Source organism: Rattus norvegicus, chromosome 6, assembly GCF_036323735.1.
Source record: "Rattus norvegicus strain BN/NHsdMcwi chromosome 6, GRCr8, whole genome shotgun sequence".
NCBI lineage: Eukaryota > Metazoa > Chordata > Mammalia > Rodentia > Muridae > Rattus > Rattus norvegicus.
The window spans coordinates 20,521,656-20,548,833 of NC_086024.1; the positions used below are offsets into that span (position 1 = coordinate 20,521,656).

A 27,178-nucleotide genomic window follows, 5' to 3' on the forward strand; every position below is an offset into this window, starting at 1 on the left:
CTATGTGTACACTCCTCGACCCTCACTGTACTGTGTGTACACTCCCCGACCCTCACTGTACTGTGTGTACACTCCCCGACCCTCACTGTACTGTGTGTACACTCCTCAACCCTCACTGTTGTCTGCATATACTCCTCGACCCTCACTGTACTATGTGTACACTCCTCGACCCTCACTGTACTGTGTGTACACTCCCCGACCCTCACTGTACTGTGTGTACACTCCCCGACCATCACTGTACTGTGTGTACACTCCCCGACCCTCACTGTACTGTGTGTACACTCCCCGACCATCACTGTAGTCTGTGTACACTCCCCGACCCTCACTGTACTGTGTGTACACTCCCCGACCCTCACTGTACTGTGTGTACACTCCCCGACCCTCACTGTACTGTGTGTACACTCCCTGACCCTCACTGTACTGTGTGTACACTCCCCGACCATTACTGTACTGTGTGTACACTCCCCGACCCTCACTGTACTGTGTGTACACTCCCCGACCCTCACTGTAGTCTGTGTACACTCCTCGACCCTCACTGTACTGTGTGTACACTCCCCGACCCTCCAAGGGCACAACATCATGATCTCAGTTGCCCAGTACATGTTCACCCCAAGTCTATCCAGAGCTCAGTGTGTTCTGAACCTTCCTGTTAGAGAACAGCAGCTAGTGTCCTCCTCAGATCAAACTCATCATCTTCCTGTACACCATCTTCCTGGGTGCTGTCCAGGAATGGTACCATCTGAATCAGGGTCTGATGTGCTTTTCTCCACATTGATTCAATTGACCACCAAGTTCAGGTAGTGTCACCTTTGCCTCTTCTCATGGCCACCACCATTTTCTCAGTTCAAATCCCAAACATTGTTTCATGCCCAAAGTACTGTAATAATCTGGAATTCTCTCTAGCCTTCTGCATTATTGCTGTTATCTTGATCATTTCTTTTTTTTTTTTTAATTTTTTTTATTTATTCATTTATTATATATAAGTACACTGTAGCTGTCTTCAGATACACCAGAAGAGGGCATCAGATCTCTTTACAGATGGTTGTGAGCCACCATGTGGTTGCTGGGAATTGAACTCATGACCTCTGGAAGAGCAGTCGGGTGCTCTTAACCGCTGAGCCATCTCTCCAGCCCTATCTTGATCATTTCTTAAATCTTCATATACAGAGTCTATTGTAGAGCCCCACTTCCTCTGTCACTCTGCATGCTGCAGCACTGCATACAATGCAACAGTGTCTCCCATCACCATGACCCGAGACATGCTGCTCCTGTTCCCAGGAAGCCATGCTTAACCTGACATTTCCACTAAGAATCACCTCCTTCATGGGGCGTAGCGTAGTGGTAGAGTGTGCCTGGTACAGCAAGGTCCTGTGTCCAGTCCTCAGCACTTCCGACTCAGACAGAATTTCCTCAGTGCCACTGCCCCCAGACTCCTCTGCCTGCACTGTTCTGCTGCCACTGGGTATGCATTTGTCCACTCTTCTTACCTCGCTACTCTGTCCCAGAATTATAAAATCCAGGACAGGGATTTTTATATCTCCAGAGTCTAGCATGAGGCCTGGGTGAAGGTAGGTGCTCAGTGAAGCATTCAGAGAGAAGAAAACAAGGAAAGAGTACAGAGAACTCTCACCAGGTGCATGGTGCCCGCCTTTAATCCCAGCACTTGAGGGCAGAGGCAGGTCCACATGGTGAGTTCCAGGACAGCCGGAGCTGCAGAGTGAGACCCTATCTCAAAACAAACAAAACAGAAGAAGAGGGGCAGAGTGAGGTTGAAAGGTCAGTGCTGGTCAGCCCCATGGTGCTACTGAGGAAAGTGGTGGTAAACTATGGGAAAGGTCTCCAAGCTCAGAGGACCAGGAGGCCTCCACTCATCTTGACTGCCTCAACTTTAGACAGCACAGGCCTGAGCTAGCTGCACTCTTCTCTTCTTAGACAGCACAGGCCTGAGCTAGCTGCACTCTTCTCTTCTTAGACAGCACAGGCCTGAGCTAGCTGCACTCTTCTCTTCTTAGACAGCACAGGCCTGAGCTAGCTGCACTCTTCTCTTCTTAGACAGCACAGGCCTGAGCTAGCTGCACTCTTCTTTTCTTAGACAGCACAGGCCTGAGCTAGCTGCACTCTTCTCTTCTTAGACAGCACAGGCCTGAGCTAGCTGCACTCTTCTCTTCTTTTCGGCGAGCCATGTGGAAGACAACATCCATGCATGCCTGCTAGTCTGTCTCTGTGCTGGGCACTGTTGTAGGCCATGGAGGACAGGAAATGAACAAGGTCCTTCTACTCAAGCAGTTTTAGCTGTGAGGACAGGCAGGAAAGAAGTCAGTGGCAAATGCCCTAGAGAAAAAGCTAAGCAGGCAGCAAGCTGAGAGGAGCCTTTTTTCTATAGAGCAATTTGGGAAGAACTCTAGGATAAAACAGTCAGGTCCTGAATGAGAAGCAAGCCATATGGATCTCTGGGAGAGAACATTCCAGCACAGAAGTAAGTGCTGAGACCAGGAACACGAGTGTATCTGGGACGTTCAGTGGGCGATTGATCCGGATGAGCATGATGGGAGCTGTGCAGGGACAAATGAGCCGGGGTTGGGTCATGTAGGGAATTTAGATCTATAGCCTCTGGGGAACCATCGGAATCTTGGCCCTACCTGAAAGATCACTGTGGCTGCTGTGAAAAGACGCCATTAAGATGCGGACGCAACCACAGAGTGTGCAGAGGACGCTGCGGTGGCCCTGGTGGCCCTGGTGAAAAGCAAAGGTTTGTAGTAACATGGTAGCTAGAAAGGTCATGAGAATGAGACTGTCGGCCCCGATCTGTTTGAAACACATAGCTGTCAGGACTTGATGATGCTCCAAATGGAACCGGGCAGAAAAGAGCAGCTAAGCTCCCACACACGGGGGCTTGAACACATGGGCTGCCATTTTCTGAAATGAGGAGCTGTAGAGAAAAAGAATCAAGAACCTTTTAGTATTAGCTTGCAGAGGACCCAGATTCAACCCTCCGCACCTACATGATGGCTCACACTGTACAAAGCTCCAAACCCAAGGGGCCCAGTGCCTCATTCTGACCTCCAGAGACACAAATATGTGCAGGCAAACACACAAAATTAATAAATCTAGAAAATTATTTTTAAACATTTTATCATGAATTATATCATGCAACATAACATCCCATAAATATCTACAGTTTTACTTTAGTGCTCAGTTAAAAATGTGGGTGCTGCTGGGGTGGCTCAGCGGATAAGGGAGTTTGATGTCACACCGTGCAGCCAGAGTTCTACCCCTGGGACTCACTAGAGAGGAAGAGAACTGGATCCTGTATGTTACATACATGCAGTGGCACATGAGTATGAGCATGTGTCCACACACACAAATGAACATACCTCCGAAAACTTCTGAACACCACCCAAAGGGGCTTTTTATTGTTGTCGCTTTGTTTTCTAGGGCACTAGGGATTGAACCCAGGGCCTCGTGCATGCTATGCAAATGTTCTGTCACTGAGCATCCCCAGCCCTAACAAGGAGACGTTTACAAAGTGGTAGATGCTGGCTGGGCTTCTGATGGGTATCAGGAAGTCACACAACAACAGTGAGCTCAGAGGAAAGGTAGCTGCGAGTCCTTAATGGACAGGCAGCTCTGACGTCCACAGGACTGGCGGGACCCCCCTTACGTGTCCATCCACCTTGTTGTCATCTGAGGTTTTGTGTTACAGGTCAGACACTTCGACAGCCCCTACCTGTTGTACCATGAGAAAATCAAAACGAGCCGGGTGTTTATCCGAGACTGCAGCATGGTGTCTGTGTACCCCCTAGTCTTGTTTGGCGGAGGCCAAGTGAGTGTGCAGCTTCAAAGAGGGGCATTCGTCGTCTCCTTGGATGATGGGTGGATCCGGTTCGTGGCAGCTTCCCACCAGGTAAAGGAACAGTGACCCATTTAAAGGCTCTGCAATATGAAATGACAACATTGCTTCAGGACCAAGAATAACAGAACTAATGGGCGGGAAGCATGAAACCAGCCTGAGGCAGACAAGGGCCTATTAACAGTGCCAGGGAAGCAGTGGGGTAGGGAGACTTGAGATGAGGGAGAACTGAGGCAGAGGTTTAAGTCAGACAGTGCTCAAGTAGTTAGGAGGCTGAGGCAGCATGATTACTGGGAGTTTGAGGACAGCTAGAGTCACATAGCAAAACCTTGCTTCAATAACAAAAACAAACAATAGAATCTTAGTGATGCATAGCTAAGCAAAAATAAATCAATAAAAATCCTGATCTTACCATTATCATAAAAGAAAAAAGTGGTCAGACTACCTCATTGATAGACCTTGGGTTTAATCAACACAAAAATAAAGCAATAAATAATAACTAAAAAAGAAATGAACTCTATATACTAATAGTCCCAAGAAGATCACTAAGGCAAGAAGATCACTCAAGCCAGGTACTTAAGCCTACAGATACTTAAGACTATAGCCTGGGCAACATAGCAAGACCTTATCTGTAAAAAACAAAACTTGAAAATACACCTCAGAGGTAGAGTATGCAATCAACACGTGTAAGACTTAGATACAACCCCTGGTACTTAAAAAAGTAATAACCCCCAATATATTTTATTTAACTAATATACCCAGCATGTTTTAGTCCCAATGTGTAATCAATATAGAAAGCTACTGAGTTATTTCACTTCTCTTTGCATATTAAGTCTTTAACATCAGATGTGCATTCACACTCTTCAGTTTGAGCCAGGTACGTTTCAGGTGCTCCTAAGTAACCACGTCTGACCAGTGGCTGTCATGGCCAAAGGGCCACGCAAGGCTGGTTTGGTGCAGCAGCAGCTGATAAAGGCCGGCTCTCCCTGTGTGACCTAGATGGTTGCAGGAGATCCTAGCTTCACAACTACACAACAGGCCTTCCTGAAAGGGGAGAAATCCTCATGCCTAGAAGCTTCATCAAAGCTTCCCTCCTAAAGCGTGGGGTGGCATATGCTTATACTCTAACACTTGCATGTTGAGTTGGTGGTTCATTCTGAATTGTGGCCATCCGAGGATACATAGTGAGACCCAGCTTTTTTTTTTTTTTCCTTCTTCTTCTTTTTCTTTTTTCTTTTTTTTCGGAGCTGGGGACCGAACCCAGGGCCTTCCGCTTGCTAGGCAAGCACTCTACCACTGAGCTAAATCTCCAACCCCGAGACCCAGCTTTAAAAAACAAAGCTAAACCCTTTGCATCGTAACCCCAGGGTAAGACATATTCAGAAGCTCTTGCCCACCTTCAGCTACATAGCAAGTATGAGGGCAGCTGAGCTCTGTAAGATCTTGTCTTGAAAGCTAAAAATAAAAATCTGACCTGTGAGATGGCTCAGCATGGTAAGGGTCCTTGCTGCTAAATCTTACAGGCAGAGTTCAAGCTCAGAACCTCCTTGATAGGAGGAGAAAATTAACTTCCTCAGGCTGTCCTGACCCTCACATGTGTGTGCCCAAATACACACAGATATACCAATAAAACAAAAAGTGACAACATGGTTTTTAAAAAGCTCTCACTGGGGCTGGAGCAATAGCTCAGTGGTTAAGAGCACTGGCTTCTCTTCCAGAGGACCAGAGTTCAATTCCCAGCACCCACATGGCAGCTCACAACTGTCTGTAACTCCAGCTCCAGGGATCCAACACCTTCACGCAGACATGCATGCAGGCAAGCACCAATGCCCACAGAAGTAAAGAAGGAAATTAGCAAACACCAAATACATACATGCATACATACATGCAAGTTCTCACTGAACACAGAGCTTACACCTGGAATCCTGGAATCCCAGCACTCAGGAGGAGGGGCTGGGATACTTTCTGTGAGTTCGAGGCCAGTCTGGGCTACTGTATGAGACTGTCTCAAAAACCCACAAGGCTGGAGAGGTGACATCAGCAAAGCCCTTTCTGTATGAGCATGAGAACCTGAATTCAGATTCCATGCACACTCCCATGTGTGCACACATGCCTGCACAGACACACAAAATCAACAAACTGTACTGTGGAAAATACTTAAAAGCCACACTTCCTAAAGTAATGAGTCCTGGCAACCCAGGCTGTGACCCCAGCACTCCCAGGCTGAGGCAAGAAGGTAAAAACTTCAGATAAGTAATGAATAAACGTGATAGAGATAAGTAAACAATAAGTGGATATCCTTACAGTGGGCCTCACTAGTCACAGAGTGGAAATGTGCTAAAATGCTGTCGGAAGTCTTAAGTGATGCTGCTTATCACGACCTCAACACAGCTAATGCAGCAGTTTGCATCATAGGTGGCCGAACTGGTGAAGGAACTCCGCTGTGAGCTTGACCAGCTCCTCCAGGATAAAATTAAGAACCCAAGCATGGACCTGTGTACCTGTCCTAGAGGGTCTCGAATTATCAGCATGATTGTGAAGCTGATCACCACACAGTGAGACTGGCCGGTTGCCTGCTCTTCACCTCTGTTCCCTGCAAGGCACAGGAGCACTCCTACCTCCCACGGAAGACTGACCTGGGGCTGCCCCTGGGGCACAGAGCCTGGGCCCCACAGCCCAAGAGACAGTCTCCACACTGGTGTTTCTGAAAACATGGGGACACTCCCAGCACAATTTGGAGTGTCAGTGGTAGGACAGTCTAAAACCCAGCTTGTCTTTTTGTGACTGTACCAAACTGAATGCAATTCACCTCATAACTCGAGACTGAATGTTTAATACAATTCTGTCTTAATGTATGTATTCTTCCCTCCTCCTTTTTATTATGCATTGTCTGTACTTAATTGATGATCCTTTTCTCTTGGTTTTTTACTGGGCATGAGGAGAAATGTTTGGTTTTCCCTGTCATAATAAAGGCTTACCTGAGAGAACTCAAATGAAAGGAAAAAAGAAATCATGTGAGTAAGAAAAATAAAACTTTCATTTTAGACCTGGTGTGGAGTAAATGTGATTTGTTACGGATTTTTATTTTTATTTATAAAAGATCAGGGTTTTAAAAGAAGTAAATTAGTAAGTTAATGTAATTAGTTCTGAGGGTGCTACAATGCAAAGCTGGTCTCCTCCTCAACACCCCTATTAAAAGGAGAACAGCCTTCATGGTTTCAGTCTCTGACTTGTACATTTAAGAATCTTTGCTCTTGGGCTGGAGAGATGGCTCAGTGGTTAAGAACACTGACTGCACTTCTAAAGGTCCTGAGTTCAAATCCCAGCAACCACATGGTGGCTCACAAGCATCTGTAATGGGATCTGATGCCCTCTTCTGGTGTGTCTGAAGACAGCTACAGTGTACTCATATATAATAGATTAAAGACATACACAACCACAAAATAAAAGAATCTTTGCTCTTACAGAGGACCTGAGTTCAAATCCCAGCAACCACATGGTGGCTCCCAACCATCTGTAATGGGATCTGATGCCCTCTTCTGGTGTGTCTGAAGACAGCTGCAGTGTACTTATATATAATAGATTAAAGACATACACAACCACAAAATAAAAGAATCTTTGCTCTTACAGAGGACCTGAGTTCAGTTCCCAGAACCTGTGTCACATCACTCACAGCCACCTATAACTCCAGCCTTCCCCCACACCAGACACCTCAGTGAAGAATGTATCTTATGTAAGTTTTAGGAATTCTAGGCTGCCCAAAATTACCAAGTAGGTTTTAGTTTCAATACATTTGAAGAGCTTCCCTTAAGTATATTTTTAGTCTCTAATTCTCTTTGCATAAAGAAAACACCACAAACACATATGCAAAGCACCCGCAGTGTTCAGCTGCTGATTAGCTACTGACACAAAGCTCTCATCAGAGTGGACAAACCTAAACCCCTTAGGAAGCAGAGAAACAAACTATCATTGCTCCAAATAACTTTTTTTATTATATAAGTACACTGTCACTGTCTTCAGACACACCAGAAGAGGGCATCAGATCCCATTACAAATGGATATGAGCCACCATGTGGTTTCTGGGAATTGAACTCCGGACCTCTGGAAGAGCAGTCAGTGCTCTTAACCATTGAGCCATCTCTCCAGCCCTACGTAGGTGGTTTGGTTTTGGTTTTTTAATTGGAGAGAAGTGTCAGAATGGAGGTAACAAGTCTCACACTAAAGAAACTGAATTTGCTTTCCTCCTTGCATTCCTTATCTGTTAGGGATAACTTGCTCCCTGACAATAACAAATTTAATCTTTATCCTTTTCTTGATTTGAATAATATGTCTAAGTACAGCATGTAGATCTGAGTCATGCGGTAAATGTCAGCTCCTTTTAAACATGTTCCTAAAATGTCATAAGATTTTGGAAAGTACTTTGTAAAATTAAAACACAAAAGCATACATTGTCCAGAGGTTGGAGAAGAAGCTGTCAGTAAAGTGCTTGCTCTGTGAGAACCTGAGCTGAGGTCCCTAGCTGCACACAGCCAGGCACGCTAGTATGGCGTGCTAGCGTGTGTCTACCCCAGTGCTGGGTGCTAAGAGGTGGTGGTAGATCCTGGAACTTGCTGGCAAGCCAGCTTAGACAAACTGGTGAGCTAAAGGTTCCATGAAAGACTGTCTCAAAAAACAAGGGGGAGGCTGGCAAGATGGCTCAGTGGGTAAAGGCACTTGTTACCATGCCTGATGACTAGAGTTTGATCTCCAGGCTCCAAGGAGAAGAAAAGAACCCATCCTCCAACTTGCACACGCCAGCTGTGGTGTGCATATGCTAAATAGTAAATAAATGAATGTAATAGAAAATTTGTTAAGCACAACCAAGGAAGACACTGAAAGTTTGTTTCTAGGAGGCATGTGCACACACACACCACAGAGAGAGAGAGAGAGAGAGAGAGGAGGGGAGGAGGAAGAGGAGGAGGAAGAGGAGGAGGAGGGGACTCTGCTGTGATATATTCTCCTAATTTCTAGATCTAATGGGAACCCTCTGGAGTTATCTTGCATCACCCATATAAATAATAGCTCTTGAATAGTTACTCGAACCTCCAGGTAGATGCTGCTTTTCCCTTTTAAATCATTGATGGAATTAATCATAAATCCTGGAGCTTCTTTCTCTCCACATTCAAGGCAAAAACTGCTCAGGAAATTTAGCCAATTAATAAAATACAAAAGCAGCTATTGTTTTCAGAAGGTAGGTCTCACTCACTCAGACCTCCTCCACCCCACGCCGAGGATGAGCTCACTCGTGCGAGCGTCTTGATCATGACCCTGTGTCAGTGAGTATTTGAGTGTCAGAGGGCAGAGTGCACAGACAGAAACAGATGAGAGAATGTTCTAGTCACAGCAACAGTTTCAGACTGTTCCTGGGTGGTCGGCTTCTTCAGTATCTTTTGGTCTCCTCCCACCTCTGGGTTGGGGAAGTTGGGTTTTGTTTGTTTTGCAGGGCTGGGCTCTGAATCCAGGTCCTTGTCCATGCTAGGCAAGGAATCTAGAGTCTACCCTGGCCCTTGCTTTTGTTTCATTTTTTAGACATGGTCTCACTATGTGGCCCAGGCAGGTATGGACCTTGGTGGGGGCAGGCATGGAGGGCAGAGGTCAACATCAGGATTCTCTATTGCTCTCTACCCTAATTCTGAAGACAGGTTCTCACACTGAACCTGGAACTCACCAAGTTATCTACACTGGCTTGCCGTCAAGCTCAGATCTACCCACCCACCTCCTCCCCAGCCAGCATTGAGGTGACAGTCACAAGCTTGGCTTTTTACATGGATGTTGGGGATTCAGACTCAGGTCCCCGTGCTTCTGTGACCAGCACTCTACTTCCTGCGCCATTTCTCTAAGCCCTCTTCTAGTACTGTAAATGTAACACACTGCAGTGTGGCTGACAATCGTGAGGAGTCACTGGATGGTGGAACTTCTTGCCATTTCTACATTATCACCCCAGTAGGATATCTGACATTGCACTTGTAGTGGTTTGATTAGAGTGATTCATCTTGCTTACTGTTCTACTGCTGTGAAAAGACACCATGACCATGGCAACTCTCACTCTCAGTATAAAAGAAAGCTTTTAATTGGGGCTTGCTTGGTTTCAAAGGTTTAGTACATTACCATTGTGGTGGGTGGGGTGGCAGCATGCAGGCAGACACAGTGCTGGGGAAGTAGCTGAGGGTTCCACATCTGAACCTGCAGGCAGCATGAAAAGAGAGACACTGGGCCTGGCTTGAGCTTTTATAACCTCAAAGCTCATTAGTGACACACCTTTTCCAACAAGCTCACACCTCCCAAGCCCTTCCAATTAGTTTCACACCCCAATAACTAAACATTCAAATGTACGAGCTTCTGGGGGCCGTTCTCATCCAAAGCACTACAGCCTGCACAGCCCATATATTTGAATACTTGGTCACCAGAGAGGAACTCTTTGAAATGAGCAGAGGGAAGAGCAGAGGAGAGGGGCGGGGAGGGGGGGCAGCTGCTCAATCTTCTAACTACAATGAGGGATGAAGAACAGGGCTTAAATCAATGTTTAACATACTATACAAACATTGATAAATATGGCTTAATAGTATAAAACAAACATTCCGTTAAGGAACACTGCAAACCATGAGGGCTTTGTTTGTTTCTGTTTTTTCTTTAAGTCAGGCATGTTAGTACAATCCTGTAAGCCTAGCCTTGGCAGATAAAAGCAGGACGATCAGGAGTTCAAGATCATCTATCATAAGAGTGAATAGTTTTACAACAACAACAAGGCAAGGAAAATACAGGAAACACACTTACTGCTGCCTCTATCCCTGGCTTTACTGAAACTGTGAAGGGGCTCATTTTCCTTCCATGTTGAGTAAACGTGCATCATGGAGATTAGCCAGCATGTCTTCCCTCTGCTTTGAGGCAGGCCAGAAGACCCACTGGCACCTGAGATTCCACTTGGAATAAGCTTTTCTTCATTCTGTCCTTGGACTTCAGATGTGCTAGACAGCAGATATGCTGGTGCATGCCTGAATACACCTTCTAGACAAAATCTAGGAGTTACATTGTTTCCACTCATGTGCTGCTGGAGTGGGTGGAGCAAGATTGTCACATTGTACCAGGATATCCCATGCCTTGCAGGACACCGAGCAGCGAGTGTCCTTGTATTCTAGTAGATAGATAGCTCTAGCTTTCAGCTATGACAACCAAGTAGGGGACAAATTACCACCAAGTGAGATCAATAAAATGTATTTGTTTATTATATATAAGTACACTGCAGCTGTCCTCAGACACACCCAAAGAGAGTAACTGATCCCCATTACAGACGGTTGTGAGCCACCACGTGGTTGCTGGGAATCGAACTCAGGACCTCTGGAAGAGCAGTCAGTGCTCTTAACCACTGAGCCATCTCTCCGGCCTGAGATCAAGTTTTAAAAATACCCGAAACTATATTTTGGAGGCTAGCAAGATGACTCAGAACATCTACATGGAAAAGAAATAACTGATTCCCGAATTGTAGACCAAAAAAATTATCCAATCCAAAACGTTAGTATTGCCAAGGGAAAGAAAAGTATTTTAAAAAGTGAAATAAGGAACCGTTTTATAAAGTATAATAGCTTATTATCCAAATAAAAAATTGTGCCACAGGTTGGTGATTTGGCTCAGTGGTAGAGTGCTTGCCTAGCAAGCGCAAGGCCCTGGGTTCGATCCCCAGCTCCGAAAAAAAAAAAAAGAATAGGAAAAAAAAAATTGTGCCACTAACCATATCTAAAAATGCAAACATTTTAGATTACTAACAGGAAATCTCGGCCAGAGCAACTCTAATAAACGTACCATGGGGCAGACAGACTGCTCAGTGTGTAAAAGAAATCGCCAAAGCTACCAAGCTAACCTGAGCCGGATCCCCAGACCCACGCAGTAGAGGGAGAAAAAAAAACTTGCACCTTGTACATGTTGTCCTCTGACCTCCACATGTGTGCTGTGGCTCACGTATACACACATGCACACGAGGGCACACACACACGCACACACACGCGCGCGCACACACACACGCGCGCACACACACACACACGCGCACACACGCAGGCCATATGCACATATAGAACAAGCACATGCTATCTGAGTAAGACCAAGAAATGGTATGTACAAACAGGAAAAGGACACGTGTAGATGGAGAGCAATTCGGAAACGTGGCCTCTCAGTTCTGATCTTTTTTTTAAAATCACATATTTTAAGAATGTGAAGATCCGATTTGTGTGTGACTGCTGAAACTATCACTGAGAAAGTCAAGTTATCGTTCTTGGGCCCACATTCCAAAGTGCGAAACACACAAGGGCGCGGGCGCACGAGCACGTGCACGCACACACATGCACGCGCCCTTATCCCCGTGCTGACTGGACAAAATCCCATCTTGTAGACTTCGGCTCACACATAAACCTAAACAGGAACTTTAATTGCTGGGCTGGGTAACTCTTCTCTCCCAAAGTTTACTCATCAGGGTGCCAAAGAGGACGAAGTGCAGCGTGCTCTTCAGAAGACAGGCATCAAAACAAACCAGGAGGCTGCTACACCGCCAGCACTAAGGGACTATCCCACACAGTAAGGAAGCTAGCTGATTAGACCCAGAAGAACGCAACTGTGTCCTCCTGTAAGAAATTCACCTCCTCAGCTCCGTACTTACACTGCAGCTGCCCCCGTTACTCCCCCATCATTTTTACGACACCCTTTCCTGCAGTGAGTATGGCTAAGGAGAGAGTAACTGAAGTACGGCAGAGTACACCACCGCACTGCCCGGAAACCCACAGTGGGCTGCAGAAATGCCTCCCACGCGGGCTTTGAATTTCATTTAAACGACATATTCAATCAGGCGCAGAAGATCAGCTAACATGCTAGACGTTCGGAGCACAAAGATAAACAAAGGCACGGACAGATGTGCGCTCACTTGGATACAACTGATCCGGAACATAACTTACCCACAGAGTCTCAGTAGCTCAAGAATCCGGATGCCTATTTATTGAAACTACAAGGAAAGGGACTAAAGGCATCGGGCTTCCTAATTCTGCTTTTCTACTCTCAGGCCTATGGAGGGAGCACGGCGGTATGGTGCTTGTCTAGCATACAAGAGGCCTCTCTCCCTCATAAATAAGGCGTGCTTGTTTAATGCAGTGATAGTACTTGGGAGCTGAGACAGGAGGATTGTTGTAAGTCTGAAGCAAGGGTGGACTACACTGAAAGTACCAGGCCAGCCTGGGAAATATAGAAAGGGCCAGGCCCTATCCCAAAAACTATAATAAATAAAAAAGCAGTATAAGACCTGTACACAGAAAATTCCAAAGCACTGCAGTCCTGACTTCTGCACGTGGGCATACTTTAACAACTGCTGGATGGCGGGCACAACCTTTAATCCCGGCACTCTAAGTTCAAGGCCAGCCTGGCCTATAGAACGAGCTCAAGAACAGCCAGGCCTACATAGAGAAACTGGCTCAAAAAAGAAACCAATAAAAATAAACCTCAAAACAACAACAAAACCCAACAAACCAAAATGCTGGGAAGGCCGTGGAGACTGTAAAGCCTTTGCACGGTGCTGTGGGATATAAAATGGAGCAGTCACACGGAGGTGTAGCCATTCCTCCTTTTATAAACAGGAATCAGATAGCAGTCCTTAGCACAGGCACCCTGAGTATCATCCGTTCCCACCAAACTAACATGTGACCGTGAAGGCCCCTACGTCCTCAGTAATAATCTAACTTCACATATGGTACCGGGGGTGGGGTGCCCCTTACTTGCCCAGCCACATCATCAGCTCCAATAATTTAAAAAACTTGGGGAATAAAATCTGTTTCAGGCATGTCTCTAAGAAACAATGGAAATGTTTAGGAAATCAGATAAACACCGTATGGGGGAAAAATTACTACAAACTTTGCCTCTAAAACAATTTTTAAAAATCTCAAAGGCTGGCCTTTAATCCCAGCACTTGGGACACAGAGGCAGGCTAATCTCTGTGAGTGGGAGGCCAGCCTGGGCTACAGAGTGAGGTCCACAACAGCTACAGACCCTGTCTCTGAAAAAAAATTTTTCCTTTTAAATATTTCAAAAGCTGAACCAATACGCCCAAAGCCTTAAAGATTTTTTTGTTTTAAATCATATGTATATATATGGTAGAAGTGTGCCTGTTAGACCAGGTGCACACAGGCCAGTGTCAAATACCCCAGGAACCAGTTATACTTGGCTGTGCGCCAAATGATGTGGGCGTTAGGAACCAAACTCCAGCCCTCTGGAAGAGCAGTGCGTGCTCTTACCACTGAGCCATCTCTCCAATCCAAGTCCTTTTTGTTTTTGTTTTTCAAAAGTATTCCTGATGCCATGTTCAAAGGCAGCCCAGGCTACCACCCAGAAGCAGCAGTAAACAGAGCCAGCTTTGGGAAAGGCTGCCTCTGCAGAGTCTGGATCTCCAACCGTTGGCCCTGAGGGAGGTTCAGAACAGGTGAGCTAACCTGTCTGGGAGCATCTTAGCTGAGGCAGTGACAGGGAAACTCCCTTAGCTGCCAGTTTCCGTGGCAGAGAGGATCATTTCCCCCTCCAGCACTCAGGTTTTATTTGTAGAATTGTTTAAACAGTCAGAGTTCAGTCGCCAAGAAGCAGCCTGTTTCCCGCAGACCACATTGACAGCAAATCTATCTACCAACACTAATGACGGATCTGTCCCTGAACCAAGGCCTGAGCGAGGTCATGGCTTCTCCTGTACGGCTTATCCCTTTTCAAGGGTGTCATCTGGTCAGAACCATGTCCACAAGCATGTCAGCTATTTTTGTATTCTGCTTCCTCTACTACCTTTCTAAAGAGTCTTGGTCGCTGAATTTTACTTTTAGAATCATGGTGTTTAAACCTGTGAGGAAAAGCCAAGTGTAGTGACCCACACTTGTAATCCCAGCTCTCAGAGAGCTGAGGCAAGGACATCGTGAGGTCAAGGGAGGGTCAATCAGCCAGGGTTAGAGAGTAAGAACCTGTCTCACAGCCTTACACAGTCTCACACAGACACACACACGCTGGGTAGTGGTGGCTCACGACTTTAATCCCAGTGCTCAAGAGGCAGGTGGCTCAGAGTTTGAGGCCAGCCTGATCTACAGAGCAAATTCCAGGACAGCCAGTGCTACAGAGAAACCCTATTGGGCTGGGGGAGGGGGAGCTGCACACCTAGGAATCTGTGAGAAATGGATTCTTGACTATGTAACATACATGTCTGAGACTGAGGCAACAGGACCACTGAATCCTAGACCAGCCTTGGTTGCAAAACCAGACCCAGGGCTAGAGAGACTGTTCAGTGGTTAAACGTACTGCTCTTGCAGGGGACCCCAATTCAGGTATCAGCATCAACAGTGCGCAGCTCACAGCCACCTGCGACCCCAGCACAGCAGATCTGACATTCACTCTTGGCATGGGCACACATGACTTACATTCACACAGACAATATACACATAGAGATGAAACACAAATCTTTTCTTCCCCTCAAGCAAAAGGAGAGCATGGTGGTGCATCCCTTTAAATCCCAGCACCCAGGACGCAGAGGCAGATGGATCTTGGTGAGTTTGAGATCAGCCTAAAGTACATAGTGAGTTCCAGGATAGCCTAAGCCACACAGTGAGATCCTGTCTCAAAAAAAAAAAAAAAAAAGCCATCAGCTAAAACCTTCAACTTTACTATATTCTATTACTCGTCAGCTTTGAGTCACTGAAATGAACAAACCACCTGAAGCAGGCTACTTACGGAGAGAAACTTAGCTCAGTGCTGGGCGTATAGGACAGTACCATGATGGCAGCTCCATTTTGGTCAGAGCTGGAGCATGTCCACAAGAGTGTTTTCTTCCCGAATACACATCATGGTGAGCTTATATCATCAAACAGGAAGTCTGAGACCAGGTCCCACAGCCCTTCTTGTGGTGGTTTGAATAGAAATGGTTCCCCAGACTCATGTTTGAAGGTCTGGCCATAAGGAGTGGCATAAGTAGTAGGTGTGACCTTGTTGAAGGAAATACGGCACCACGGGATCAGGCTTTGAGGCCTCCTATGTTCAAGTTACGGTCAGTGCGGCACAGTCTCCCTTTGCTGCCTGTGGATCAAGATGTGGAACTTTCAGTTCCTTCTCCAGCACCATGTCTGTTACACGCTGTCATGTTTCCCGACATGATGATAATGGATTAAACCTCTGAAATTGGAAGCCAGCCCCAATTAAAGGCTTCCTTTGTAAGAGTTGCCACGGTCATGATGTCTCTTCACAGCAATGGAACCGTACGACCCTTCCTTAGGGCATAGCTTCAGTGACCCAAAGATTTCCCCTTATGTCTCATCTCTCCCTGCCTTATTTTTATTTTGTGTGCATTGATGTTTTGCCTGCATGCATGTCTGTATGAGCATGTCAGATGCCCTGGAACTGAAGTTAGACAGTTGTGAGGTAGCATGGAGGTGCTAGGAATTGAACCTGGGTCCTTTGGAAGAACAGCTAGTGCTCCTAACTGCTGAGCCACCTCCTCTCTTAAAGGTAGAAGTCCCCATCACAAGAACTGAGGGGTGCATAAGCTATAGCCAAACCACAGCTGATTCAATTTTGCTGAGTCAACCTCAAAGACCAACTTTCTTTTCTCAAGGCAGGGTTTCTCTGTGTTGCCTTGGCTGTCCTGGAACTTGCTCTGTAGACAATGCTGGCTTTAAACTCAGATTTGCCTGCCTCTACCCTCCAAGTGCTGGGATTAAAGGAATGTGCCGCCACCACCCGGGAAAGACCAACATTTTAAAAACAGAAATATGGTTAGTCCAAAGAACCTGAGACTGATTTTTACTTTAATATCTTATATTGAAATTTACAAGTTTATTTCACATTGTTACACCTATTCAAAATGCACCCTTGTCTCACAAATAGGGTGATTTATCTTAAATCATATGCAAGGAAATCTCCTTCCAAATTTGACTCTCCTGTGTTCTTTTCAGGACAAGGGACACTGTTCTGGTGCCTTCACTTCCTCTGATTTGACCTAAACAAAAACTTAAAATGTACGCATATGGGGTTGGGGATTTAGCTCAGTGGTAGAGCGCTTGCCTAGCAAACGCAAGGCCCTGGGTTCGGTCCCCAGCTCCGAAAAAAAAGAAAAAGAAAAAAAAAAATGTGCGCATATACACATAGTAGTCATGTGCTTTGAAGTCTTGTAATATAATCAACTTACACTGGAAGAATTTAATACAGAACCAAACAGTGAAGTCAGTGTGCTCCTCGTGCGGCCTCTCACTGGGAAGCTGAAAGATGGCCTTGAATAAGATCCTGAATTCGGGACAGAATAATCTCGTTAGAGCTGCTGCAATTTTCTGGAGCATATGGTGGGTCTATAGTAAGAACCCCAGCCACACAGAGAGTCCTTTGTGTGTCTCCCTCTTCAGTGACAGGGATGTGGTTCTTCTCAAGCCATTTCTTTAGGCTGGTTTTCTTCTTTTCCAGATCCTCAGGGCTGTACCCTTTACAATCTGCAGATGTGAACAGATGCATCAGCTTCTCTCTTACTCTGTGGTCCCCTTCGCTTACAGTTTCCACTGTCTGCACAGAATGTCCCATAATTCCAGTCACACATAGTCTGCCATCTTCAAGGAAGTTCACGAGGACAATGCTTTAAAGACAAAATAAGTTCAGAGCAGATTGGTAAAAGAACCTTAAGAATTAGGAAGAAACAATGGACTAAGAGCATCATCAACAACTGAGGTCCCTTCAACAGGAGGGAACAAGGGTCCCTGGGGAAATTAGTCTTCTCGTCACCAAATGCATTCACTGAGGTCCTTAACACCTACCATTTTGCCTAGCTCATCATTATAAGGGCACAGTTAATGAGTATCTAAAGAGTGGGAGAGTTAGGGTTGAAATGTACTTCCAAGACAGTGCATGCTTTGCTCTCCAGTTCCTAACAAAGATTAAAACAAAAAGTTACAAATGCCTTAAATATGTGTAAGACAAGGCATTTTTTAATTGTAGGATTGAAAAACAAAAACAGGGTTTGGAAATAGCTCAGGGGATAAGGGGCTGTACTGAGGAGTGAGACTCAATCCCTACCACATATGGAGGCGCAGGCGGCCTGGAATCCCAGCATGTGGGAAGCACAGACAGAAGACCCTTAGAGCAAGGTGGTTACTCAGACTTGGCTACTGGCAAGCTCTGGGTTCAAGTGAGAGAGCCTGCCCCAGTACTCAAAATGGAGAGTGACTAAGGAAGCTGCCTGACAGGAACCTCAGGCTTCTATCTATTCATGCATACATGTGCATGCTTAACCGCACATACCTCACAAGAATATGCACACATACATTCACGTAAACCACATACACATAAACCAGTTAAAAACATAAACATTAAAGCTAAAGGCACATGGGGGCTGGAGAGATGGCTCAGTGGTTAAGAGCACCCGACTGCTCTTCCAGAGGTCATGAGTTCAATTCCCAGCAACCACATGGTGGCTCACAACCATCTGTAAAGAGATCCGATTCCCTCTTCTGGTGTATCTGAAGACAGCTACAGTGTACTTATATATAATAAATGAATAAATCTTTAAAAAAAAAAAAAAAAAAAAGCTAAAGGCACCAAAGTAGACCAAAGAAAACAAAACACAAAATTAAAGAAACTGAAATTTAAAAATTAAACTTAAAATTAGTAAGTCAGAAGATCATCAAACCCAAAGTTGAAACTGGGTTATCTCTTTCTCTTCTCTCTTTTTCTCTCTCCCTCTCTCCCCCCGCCCCTCTCTCTCCCACACACACAGACACATACACACACCTAGGAACACACTCCTTCCCAAAGTTCCTTTTGTTTGTTTGTTTTTTGTTTTTAAAGACAGGGTTTCTTTGTGTAGCCCTGGCGGTCCGTAAACTCACTCTGTAAACCAGGCTAGCCTCAAAATCACAGAGATCCACCTGTCTCTGCTTCCTGAGTACTGGGACTAAAGGTGGGCCAAAACACTTTAGCCCAAAGTTGTTCTCTGAGTAAAAAAGAAACAAGATTCACAAACCTCAGGCAAGACAGAAGGGACACAATACTAGGAATATGGCGGCACCATTTAAAGATACTATAAACAAATTCATGATAATTGTTCTGAAATTTGGAAAACATCCATGACAGGCTTCATGGCAAAGGCCTGTAATCCCAGCTATTCTTAAGGCTGAAACAGGAGGATCACAAACTCAAGGCCAGCCCGGGCAACTTGGTGAGTTCCTTACCTTTTCAGTTTTCTTTCTTTCCTTCCTTTGAGACACTGTGTAGCCCTGCCTGGCTTGAAACTCCATGGGTAGACCAGGATAGTCTCAAAGGACAGAGACCGTCCTGCCTCTGCCTCCTGAGTGCTGGGATTAAAAGCTTGGCTCCCACTTCTTCCACATGACGTGTTTAGGAATTAGGCCATCTGTCTTAAATGTGGATGATTTCTAATAGAAAATTTATAGTCATTACAGAGTACCCGCCATCACTAAGCTTCCCCTAAAGTTAGCCTCGCGCCTACTGTGGCACTTCTGTCAAAACTAAAGAGTTCCCGTTAACCGAGCCACACATGTTATTTAGCTGTATGAGTCCTCCACGGTGCTACAGAAACTTAGTAAGGTTACAAATACTTACTACTTCAATAAAGTATAGAATCTGCCAATAAAGGGTATGGGCATTTTCCCCTTGACATCTGTGTATCTTCAGTCCTTTTATCTTTTGAGACAAGCTCTCACAATTGGATATGGTAGCCCACCGTATGGATATGGTGGAGATAGGAGGGTCAGGAGTTCATGTTTATCTTCAGCTACATAATGAATTTGAGGTCAGTCTGAGTTATATGAAACTTATTTCAAATATATATATATATATGTGTGTGTATATATATATATATATATAAATAAAAGGTAGGTGTTCTGGCATTCAGGAAGCAGAGGCAGATGCATCAGAAGTTTAATGTTGTCTAACTATATAGCCAGATAAGGCCAGCCTGGGCCACTTGAGACCCTCTGAAAGGAGAATTAGAAGAGGAGAGAATTTCTATTTTCTATTCCTGTAAGTGTGTCTGCTTTGCTATAATATTCCACAGCAGTCAGGCTCAAAAGCAATTCTTATGTGTGAATAACCAGCCTTCCATCATCCGTCTGCCTTCTCATCTTGGATCCAGGACAGTACAGGGGATTGTCATTTCGGGAAAGTAAGATGCATACTCACTTGGCAGAGACTGGGTCTGTGGTTAGCAGCCATCCTTTATACTCCTTCTCACTGGCTATCACTCTCACTTCTTTGTAAACGTAATCCTCCCATTCTAAGGGGCTTTTCTTCGTCCATTCACTCATGGTTACCAGCTGGCTAGATCTAGAACCAGTACCAATTCGGGTTAATCACTGTGCATATTCCACTCATGCCAATGTCTTAACACCCTAATAGCCATTCTGGAGGCAGCGAAAGTCTGTAATTTGCCTGAAATTAACAAGTTTCTGAATGCAAGTAAGCACCGATACATAAAGCCAGTCTTTTTTTTTTTTTTTAAGATTTATTTATTATATATAAGCACATTGTAGCTGTCTTCAGACACACCAGAAGAGGGCATCGGATCCCATTACAGATGGTTGTGAGCCACAATGTGATTGCTGGGAATTGAACTCAGAACCTCTGGAAGAGCAGTTAGTGCTCTTAACCGCTGAGCCATCTCTCCAGCCCCATAAAGCCAGTCTTAACTTACAGTCCTCCCTACTAGTAGGGCTGAGCCCAGCCTGGGAACAAAGTGCGCCGGCTCAAGCCTCAAAAGGAACAACATTCAAAAAGCCCATTTGGAGTATAACAAACTGATACTGTGTTTGGAGAATTCTTGAGAATGTTTTGTTTACTATATCCGGGATGGGGGTTATTTATAATTCAGACTGAGCTATGGTGGTAGCGAATGGCCGCAGGTATAATTCTCAAACTCCTGTGGCTTATCTATTCCCACCCTCTGCTCCCAATTCCAGATACTGCTTTCAACCTGGCTTTGAACTGGCCCATAGATGATACACAAACTCTTCAGCTCCGCTTTCCTCAGATAACAGGGTTTTGCCCTAAACCCTTTAGAGACATAACTGATGCGGGGTTCTCGGATTCCTACCTACTCTTTCTAGATGATTCTCCGCGGGGTTTGCGCCAATTTCCTCATAAAGCGCTGAGGACGCTCCAGCGAAGCTCTAGAGCTCGAAGACTGGGTCCTGCCTTGAGGCCGCCATACCCAGAGCTGTGCGCAATGCAGGGAAAAGCCGAAGAGACGCCTGACTAAAGTCCGACTTAGCTCACACGCCACGGAACAGTCTTGAGTCGGCCCGCCTGAGCCCAGCATGCTTTGCTCTTGACGTCATTTCCTTCCCCCAGAATCCTCCGCTCTGTAGTCCTTTTGCCTCCATTATTGCTCGAAGGCGGAGTCGCCTGCACTGCAGGTTGTGTATAAGAAAGCCTGAGTTCTCCCAGCCACCGTGAACATTTCAAGAAATCTTTGTAAGAGGAAAATGTTCGTACTATGTCCTCAAAGCTTTCTAAGTGGGGTGTGAAAATGCGTTTTTTCCCTGAATTCAGCATAAAGCTCTCTGGGTAAATCTTAAGGCTCTAGAAGTTGAGGTGAATGGCATGAATTCTTGTTTAGCTCATTTTGGGGGCGTTTAAAATGGGTGCGCCTTTGGGGACGTGCTCTCAGTAAATCTGAGGGCAGTGGTGAAGCTGGGAACATCAGCACTGGATCGTGTCGAGTACCATCACTCATTATAAACCCCTTTGGTGGGAAGGGATACAGCCCTTGCTTCTGCTTCAGATTTCTGGGCACGTAGCTGCCTGGGCTCTGAAATACCGCAAGAATCTTCAAGACTGATACTGAAAAGTGGTGCAAGGCAGTAAATGCTAAAATTCTGCCGGTACTGGGGGGAAAAAAAACAAGGGCGATGAACAAAAAAGCAGAATCATTAAATACAAATCGGCTTTTTATTACTATTTGGAATTCCATATCAAATAATCCTTCCCAAAACCTTCATTCATTGAATGACTGACTGCTTATATTAATGAGCTTTCATGGATTAAGTTAGATTTTATCAGTTAAAACCTATAAATCCACAGAGAGCTAATGTAAATTCCAAGTTATTAAGAGTGTGGGAGAAAATGTTTGACTTTTAAAACTACAGAATAAAAAAGCTACAACTGATTTGTGACAACTGTTCACTTGCATTTTAAGTTTCATTTACTGCAAACATGTTTGGGCTTATGTTTTTTTTTCTCTTTTGAAACAAGGTGATGGCTGCTACCTTGTCCAAATTATCAGAAATTTAAGTTGCATTTGGGCCACAGGTGATTCCCAGGCCTTTAATCCAAGCATGTGGGAAGCAGATCAATTAGTCTACATAGTGAGTTCTAGGCCAACCCTGTCACAAAAAAAAAAAAAAAAAAAATTAGTTGCATTTGTTGTAACGAGGCACAAGATATTTAAAATAGTCTAGCTTTTCTGTTCATTCAATTAGTACAAGCCAATGAAATGTCTCTTCTTTATATATATGCTTAGTCATCAAGATTATATTGATGAGGCTAGGAATAGCTCCATTAAAAAAAAAAAAAAAGCCCAGTATGGTTCATTTGTTACCCCATGGCTGGGAATTGGAAATAGAAGGACCTCTGGGGCTCACTAGTCTAATTTTCAAATTCTGGACCAATGAGACACTGTCTCAAAGAAGGTGTGTGGACTTCCTGAAAATGACATCTGAGGTTGCCCTGCACACACAGAGGGGAACAGAAAACAAACCTACAAAAGGAATACATTACAGGGCTGGAGAGATGGTTCAGGGGCTAGGAACACTGGCTGTTCTTCAGAGAGCCAGGATTCAATCCCTAGTACCCACAGGCTGCTTACAAATGTCTAACTCCCAGGAACTGACACACACATTTGGCCAGCAGGGACACCAGGCACCATAGTGGTACTTAGACATACATGGAAGCAAAACACATACACACACGCACGCACACACGCACACAAGTTGGATGTTTTAAGTTGGATGTGGTGGTGCGTACCTTTAATCTCAGCAGTACACAGGCAGAGGCCAGCCCTGTCTGTACAGTGAGTTCCAGGCCAGCCAAGGCTGCACAGTAAGACCCTGTCTCAGAAACCAAGACAAACAAAACCAAAATAGAAAACTTGTGAGAAGGTTCAGAGTGTAAAGTCCTTGCTATATACACATGAGGTCCTGAGTTCTCCCACATAAAAGTGTAGGTTGAGGGGTTGGGGATTTAGCTCAGTGGTAGAGCGCTTGCCTAGGAAGCACAAGGCTCTGGGTTCGGTCCCCAGCTCCGAAAAAAAGAACCAAAAAAAAAAAAGAAAAAGAAAAAAAAAGTGTAGGTTGATGTCATTATGCAGGCGAGGCTGGCCTAAGTTAGATCAAGGCCATGACAGGACAGTAAAAAAATAAGGCAGAGAGAAAGTTTTGTGGGGAGGGAGAAAAGGAGAAGGAGGAAGGAGAATCAAGAAGGAGACTGAGCAGGATGACCCAGATCAGGGTGGTCCTGAATTGCCAAGGTAGCTGGGATGAATTTCTATAGGCAAATTTACCTTATCTAGGTAGGCAGTTTATATCCTTATCAATTGGTTGTAAGTTTATTGTGTGGATATATTGTAGATTGAGAATTTAACAAGTAAATCTAATTGCTAAATTACAAGTTTCTAGAACTTTGATTTACTGGGCTAAAGAGGACAGTGTGTGAGAGAAATGGCTGAGATCTGGTTCTGTTGCCCGCACAGAGAGAACCTGCAAGGGCCGGCAGAACCAGATGTATGTTTGTGCCAGGCATGGTAACTACCGCCTAGGGGACTGCACAGAGAGGGCAGCTAAGAGGGAGACAGCCAGGAGAGGGCGGCTTGAGGACCCCCATGGCAGAGTAGCAGCCAGAGTGAGCGGATTCGGCCCCGGGGAACCGATAGAAAACGTTACACTTTATTTTTTACCACAACATAAAAACCTAGCATGGCAGCATGGATCTGTAACCTCAGGGTTTGGGGGTTATGACTGCCAGATCCCAAGCCTGCTAGCCTGCCATTTTCCCCAAAGCATCAAGTTCTGAGAGAAGGTCTGACTCAAAAAGTAAAGTGGACTTTGCGCATGGGAACACAGGCCTTTAACCTCAGAACTTAGAAGGCAGAGAGGCAAGTGGATCTCAGTAAATTCAAAGCCAGCTTGGTCTACAGTATTTAGTTCCAGGACAGCCAGAGCCGCATGCTGGGACCCTGTCTATAATAAAATTAACAACAGCAGCAGCAACAATAAAAATAAATCATCCCACTACCCATGACTATACATGGACTGACCCTGGACTCCAACCTCATAGGTAGCGATGAATAGCCTAGTAAGAGCACCAGTGGAAGGGGAAGCCCTTGGTCCTGCCAAGACTGAACCCCCAGTGAACGGGATTGTTGGGGGGAGGGTGGTAATGGGGGTAGGATGGGGAGGGGAACAACCATATAGAAGGAGAGGGGGAGGGGTTAGGGGGATGTTGGCCTGGAAACTGGGAAAGGGAATAACAATTGAAATGTAAATAAGAAATACCCAAGTTAATAAAGATGGAGAAAATAAAATAAATCATCCAATTTAGTTTATCAGGAATAGTGGCAAATTCCTTTAACCATTGAACAATCTACTAAACTTTGGGGCCTTGTCTGGCTTCTGATGTTGGTTGCTGGGTATATGAACTCAGCTTCTTATGCTTCCAGTGCAACCTCCTTTAATGTCAACCTCTATCTGCCTCAGGTGCCTGCCATGTCAGCACATATACATACATGCATATAATACACACACACACACACACACACACACACACACACACACACACACACAGAGGGGGGGGAGGAGGGGTGCATAACTTTTAGTCTTTTTCTTTTTTCCTTTTTAGCTACTTTGTGGGTCCTTTTCCTGTCCCTTAACACTATCTTCTCTGGCCCAGCTCAGCTTCTCCTGGCTCAACTGTCACCAACTGTCTTCTCTTCTACTCTCTGACCCTACTCTTCTGTCTCCTAGATCTACTCCCTGCTACTCCCCAACCCCTCTGCCAGCTCCCAGCCTCTGCTGGCTTTTGATATCCTCTCCAGTTCCCAGAATTCCAAGAGGCAACTGACACTGAAAGGCATAGGGTCCTACAAAAAAAAAAAAAGACATAGGGTCCTTTAAAAAGGTCCAGGCACACAAAATATATCATAACACACACACACACACACACACACACACACACACACACACACATACACACTCTCTCTCTCTCTCTGTGTTTTCTCTGTTTTTTAGGTACTAATTATGCAGTTTTGAAGTCGCTTCTCTGTTCTCCCCAGGGTTCTGAGGTGTCTGATGTGACCTGTTGCTCTCTCAGAGCATATGCACAACTGAGATAACCTAGAAGCCATGCCTCTCTCTCCTCTAACTTGGGTGCCGCTTCTTGAACCTTTTATACTCCTGAACTATCTTCTAGCATCTTGTATTCTGGAGTTCCACACTGAACTCTCTTAATCTCTGTCCCCAGCTCTGTGAGCCTTTAGCTTATAGTCCCGATTTGGGCTTGCGGGATGCAGTGTTCTACTCAGTGTACTTGCTCTACGCTGTGGATGGCTCTGTAGAACAGGAAACCAAAGTCCTGCATATAGGCCTGTGAGTGGATAGGAGCTGAATGTTTCTTGTCCAGGCTTTTCTGGCTGGAAGAGGAAAGCAGTGGCTGGTCAGGCTCTCTTCTTTGCTCTTTTTGGGTCAGTGGCCAAGGTTTTCAGAGGACCTCCCCCGCTCACCTCAGCTTTATTAGTTTTGATGCTATCCACATCTTTTTATTTTCTGTATAAATACAAACAAAGCCATGTTGCCAATGCAAAGCATTTGCTGAGTTCCATTCTGATGTTAACATATCCTTATAGTATATAGACTGATTTAATTCCAATTTTTTTTTCTATAACCCAGGGTCTCTCAGTTGCTGTTGTCCCTTTTTTTTTTTTTTTTTTTTTCAGATTTATGTATGTGAGTACACTGTAGCTTTTTTCAGACACACCAGAAGAGGGCATCAGATCCCATTATGGATGGTTGTGAGCCACCATGTGGTTGCTGGGAATTGAACTCAGGACCTCTGGAAGAGCAGTCGGGTGCTCTTAACCGCTGAGCCATCTCTCCAGCCCCCTGTTGTCCCTTTTTAATTAATGTTCAGAAAAGATTTAAAGTTAAAAGCACTATTTAGTTTTTCTCTGGGGATCTTTAGTCTTCCTTTTTGTTTTATAAGCAGTTCTTTTAAGGTATGATTAGATCTTTCTACAACTGCTTGCCCTGTAGGATTGTGTGATATACAGTGTGCTTTACACTGGAGACATATGCAGGGGCATTGTCAGTCTTAATTTGTACAGGTATCCCCATAATAGCCATTACTTCTAGTAAATGTAACTACAGAACCAACCTTTTCAGAACTCAAAACAGTTGCCTATTGAAACCCTGAGTATGTATCAAAGGTATGCTATATAAACTTTAGTTTTCCAAATTCTGCAAAATGAAACACATGTGTCTGCCAGATTTCATTTATTTTGGTGCCCTTAGGGTAATGGAGTTTGGTTACACAAAGAACAAGTAGAACATTTTCTTATAACTTCCTTGACTTATTGACAGGTGATAGAAAAAAAATTTTTAAGTCTTTACTGTTTTTTGTTTTTAAAGATTTATTTAATATATATATAAGTTCACTGTAGCTGTCTTCAGACCCACCAGAAGAGGGCATCAGATCTTATTACAGATGGTTGTGAGCCACCATGTGGTTGCTGGGATTTGAACTCAGGACCTCTGGAAGAGCAGTCAATGCTCTTAACCACTGAGCCATCTCTCCAGCCCAAGTCTTTTCTGTTAACGTGGTGTTTTTCATGAAACTTTGGGGCTTCTAAGACATTTAATAATTGGTCAAATCCATCATTTGACTTGGCAAGCTGTAATTTTTCCTTAGTTAAGGGTAATTGCTCTATCCATTCAGGTTCTTAGTTAACCATTTTAAGGGTAGAGCCTTGGTGTAATTTCAGCAGTGTGTCTTCCCCCCAACCCCTTATACATTTTGAAATTCAGCCCCTGTTGTGTCCTGTCTTTGGACAACCTGCACATTCTATATTTGTTCTGGATGACATTTTTCAGAATGGAAGACATTTTCCCAGAAGCATCTTCCATTTCACCCTTTATTTTAGAGATCATCTGTGGCATTGAAGGAATATTTAGTTTCCCACTGCTGTAATAAATGTTAGTCCCTTAAGTTAATGACTATGTCAGCCACATAAGACCTTAATGTTCCTATTTG

At 44.8% G+C, this 27,178-nt stretch overlaps 2 protein-coding genes across 8 annotated transcripts in view; one reads left to right on the top strand and one right to left on the bottom strand.

Moving 5' to 3' along the window:
- The window catches only part of Dhx57 (DExH-box helicase 57), a 53,668-nt gene extending 46,767 nt beyond the window's left edge, over window positions 1-6,901 (top strand). For all 4 annotated transcript variants that reach the window (XM_039112609.1, XM_039112610.1, XM_039112613.1 and 1 more), the window contains 2 exons: window positions 3,704-3,904; window positions 6,266-6,901. In XM_039112609.1, the coding sequence (XP_038968537.1) occupies window positions 3,704-3,904; window positions 6,266-6,409 (345 nt within the window). In that variant the 3' untranslated portion in view covers window positions 6,410-6,901. The remainder of the gene's footprint in view (window positions 1-3,703; window positions 3,905-6,265) is intronic.
- A 9,768-nt stretch (window positions 6,902-16,669) lies between these two features.
- Window positions 16,670-21,212, bottom strand: Gemin6 (gem (nuclear organelle) associated protein 6). Of its 4 annotated transcripts, NM_001395137.1 has the most exons (4): window positions 20,973-21,197; window positions 20,063-20,206; window positions 19,093-19,296; window positions 16,670-17,501 (listed from the first exon to the last, which is right to left on the bottom strand). In NM_001395137.1, the coding sequence occupies exon 4, from the start codon at window positions 17,447-17,449 to the stop codon at window positions 17,126-17,128; it is 324 nt and encodes a 107-aa protein (NP_001382066.1). In that variant the 5' UTR covers window positions 17,450-17,501; window positions 19,093-19,296; window positions 20,063-20,206; window positions 20,973-21,197; the 3' UTR covers window positions 16,670-17,125. The 4 variants fall into 4 exon arrangements, with proteins under 4 accessions (NP_001382066.1, NP_001382065.1, NP_001009466.2 ...); NM_001395136.1 differs by lacking the exon at window positions 19,093-19,296 and having other exon boundaries at window positions 20,977-21,197; NM_001009466.3 differs by lacking the exon at window positions 19,093-19,296.
- Between the last annotated feature and the right edge of the window lie 5,966 nt (window positions 21,213-27,178).

Bases quoted from the DNA above. Each gene is read 5' to 3' on its own strand.
- Gemin6 (NM_001395136.1), bottom strand. From the start codon at position 20,187: ATGAGTGAATGGACGAAGAAAAGCCCCTTAGAATGGGAGGATTACGTT. The intron at 17,502-20,062 runs GTGAGTATGCAT...TTGTCTTTAAAG, and splicing joins ACAGACCCAGTCTCTGCCAA to CATTGTCCTCGTGAACTTCC.